We start from the raw sequence: 2716 nt of genomic DNA, 5'->3' as shown, positions 1-2716 counted from the left end.
TAATAAAGGACTTCAAGATACGGAACGGTCGCGGTGTTTGACTATTACCAACACTCAAAATTATATCCGAGAGTGTTTAGTAACACTCAAAGGTAAAACAAATCAAAACCCGGCAAGGGAAAACGAACCAAGTCCCGGTAAGGGCAAACGATAGTGCGTACGCTTAGTGAGTTCGCGCGCGAAGTTTAAAATTGGAAGCGATGGCGGGAAGTGACGATCTCCCGGGCAGTGCGGCGAAGGCCGGAACAAGTGCAAAGGCGAGTGGAACGAGTGCGAAGGCGAGCGCGACGACACCGCACTCGGCAGAGGCGCAAGCACCCCCGGCGAAGGCGCCAAAAGGACCACGAAGAACCCGCAGGAAAGCGGGCAAGGTTAAGACGCCGCCGCAGGGACAGCTCGGGGCGCTGACCCCAAAACAGCGGCCAGCGCTGAGCGCGAGAGCACCCACGCCGAAGATCGCGCTGAGCGTGGGAGGCTCGACAAGCACTCAGCAACGCGAGGCCAACGAAAGGAAGCTGCTGGAGCTGGAGCTCCTAGAAAGAGAAATCCAGCTGCAGCAGAGAGAGTTCCAGAGACGGCTGGACGAGCTCCGTGAGCGACAACACACACTGTTAGAGGGTAAATCATCCGTACCCGTCTCGTCGCGAACGAACACGAGCGACCGGGCCAGCGTACCACGGCACCCAGTGCGTCACTGCCCGAGTCCCCGAGAGAGCCCCCGAGAGAGCCCGGCTGAGCCAGCCCGTCGGCCGCCAGCCAGCTCAACCGCGATCCGGATGGCTACCGACCCGGAATTTTACGACAACTGGGGAGACTCAGCGGGCGAACTCCAACTGTCGCGGTCACAGGTGGCCGCGCGACAAGGTGCCGCCTCGAAGGAGTTACCCGTTTTCGACGGCAACGTGGAACAGTGGCCTACCTTCCTCGCCTCCTTCAACCGAAGCACACTGAGGTGTGGCTTCACCGCAGACGAAAACCTCATGCGGTTGGAGAGGAGCTTGCGCGGGAAGGCGCTCGAGACGGTGAGGTGCCTCCTACTTCACCCCGACAACGTGGAAAGAGTGATCGCCACGCTGAAGATGCGCTTCGGTCACCCCCTGCGGATAGTGCACCTGCTCACCGAAAAGATGAACCGACTGCCGCCGGTCCGGGAAGGACAATGGGAGGCGCTCATCGACTTCGCGGTAGCGGTGCAGAACTGCGTAGAAAATATCGGAATTTGCGGGGCACAGGAGTACTGCCACAACAGCACCCTATTACACCAGTTGCTGGGGAAGTTGCCCATCTCGCTGCAGCAAATGTGGGTGATGCAGTCGCCTGGAGAGGCGTCGAACCTTACCACATTCAGCCGATGGCTGTACGCGACAGCAGAAACCCTCAGCCCCCTCTCCTGGACACAAAGCAAGGACTCACCGCCGGAGATGAGATCGGAGAGTCAGGCCACACGCCAGGGACCGCTCCCCGCTCCCAGAACGGCCTCACCAAACCGCACGCCCACTCCGCCGGCAAATACGTGTGCCGGTTGCGGAGGGGTATGCCGTGCGGTAGATCGATGCGGCCGCTTCATCAACACGAGCATAGAGGACCGGTGGAAGGTCGCCAGGGCGAGTCGCCTGTGCTTCGTTTGCCTGCGTCGGCATAAGGGCCCATGCACAGCTCGGTCATGTGGCAGCCAGGGGTGTACGGAACAACACCACGCCCTACTGCACCGCGAAGGAACGCCTACGGTGGCCACCGCTAGCGAGCCGTCGTCAGCCGCAGGAGAGCACGCAACGCACTGCGTTCAAACCTGTGAGGATTGCAATGCCAGCCCCCGGTTTCGGTACCATCCCGTCACACTATACGGTAAGAGCGGACCGGTTACGGCAGTGGCCTTCGTGGACGAAGGGTCGTCCTTCACGCTGGTGGAGGACGGGCTCGCTGATGAACTCGGCCTCGAGGGGCCCAGCCAGCCCCTACACCTACAATGGACGGGTGGGGTCACTCGCGTGGAGAAGGCATCGCGCAGCGTGACACTGACGGTGTCGGGCAAGCTACAGGGGCACCAGTATACTCTGGCCGGAGTGAAGACGGTGCGGAAACTGGACCTGCCGGAGCAATCGCTCGACGGCAAAGCCCTACAAGCCCATTACCCCCACCTGCGGGGCCTGCCACTGGACACGTACTCAAATGCCCGCCCAAGACTCCTCATCGGAATTGGGCACCTTCAAGTAGGGCTGGTAATGAAATGTCGAGAGGGCGCAGCAAACACGCCGGTAGCGGTCAAGTCCCGCCTAGGATGGACCGTCTGTGGAGGCACCAACCAGAGGCAGAACGTAGTAGCAGCTCAGTCTCGGAGTGACGAAGGCAACAACGGTGATGGAGCGGACGAGTCTCCGAATCATCCATTATCGGCGAGCGGTTCACCAACCTCGATCATCACGACGTCGATCGCATCGTCGGAGACGGACCACCGGGGCGGTATCAGCAGTACCGGGACCGGCAGCCTGGCTGGTCTGGATGTCGGCGGGGGTGATGACGCGATGGCCGTGGCGAAGCGGGCGCAGCTGGACAATGCCAGTGGCGATGGCGATGGTGACGCGGCAGGAAGAGATGCGGTCGGAGGTGGTGGTGATCCCAACCACCCGAGCGGCGGAATGGTCCTTGGCAACATAGCGCTGGTACAGGTGCAAGCGATCGTTTTTTTTTTTTTTTTTTTTTTTTTTTTTTAAAAATT

The 2716-nt window shown here is 60.4% G+C and overlaps 1 protein-coding gene across 1 annotated transcript; it reads left to right on the top strand.

Annotated features, from left to right (window-relative positions):
• Nucleotides 1-1874: 1874 nt before the first annotated feature.
• LOC128276739 (uncharacterized) lies at nt 1875-2355 on the top strand (the record flags this gene model as incomplete). Its single annotated transcript, XM_053015199.1, has 1 exon — nt 1875-2355. A coding segment is annotated over one exon (481 nt), but the record flags the coding sequence as incomplete, so codon positions are not given.
• Nucleotides 2356-2716: the final 361 nt, after the last annotated feature.

This window comes from Anopheles cruzii, unplaced genomic scaffold (assembly GCF_943734635.1).
Source record: "Anopheles cruzii unplaced genomic scaffold, idAnoCruzAS_RS32_06 scaffold02309_ctg1, whole genome shotgun sequence".
NCBI lineage: Eukaryota > Metazoa > Arthropoda > Insecta > Diptera > Culicidae > Anopheles > Anopheles cruzii.
The sequence above is the reverse complement of the archived record's forward strand: the minus strand, read 5'-3'. Positions and strand labels throughout refer to the sequence as shown.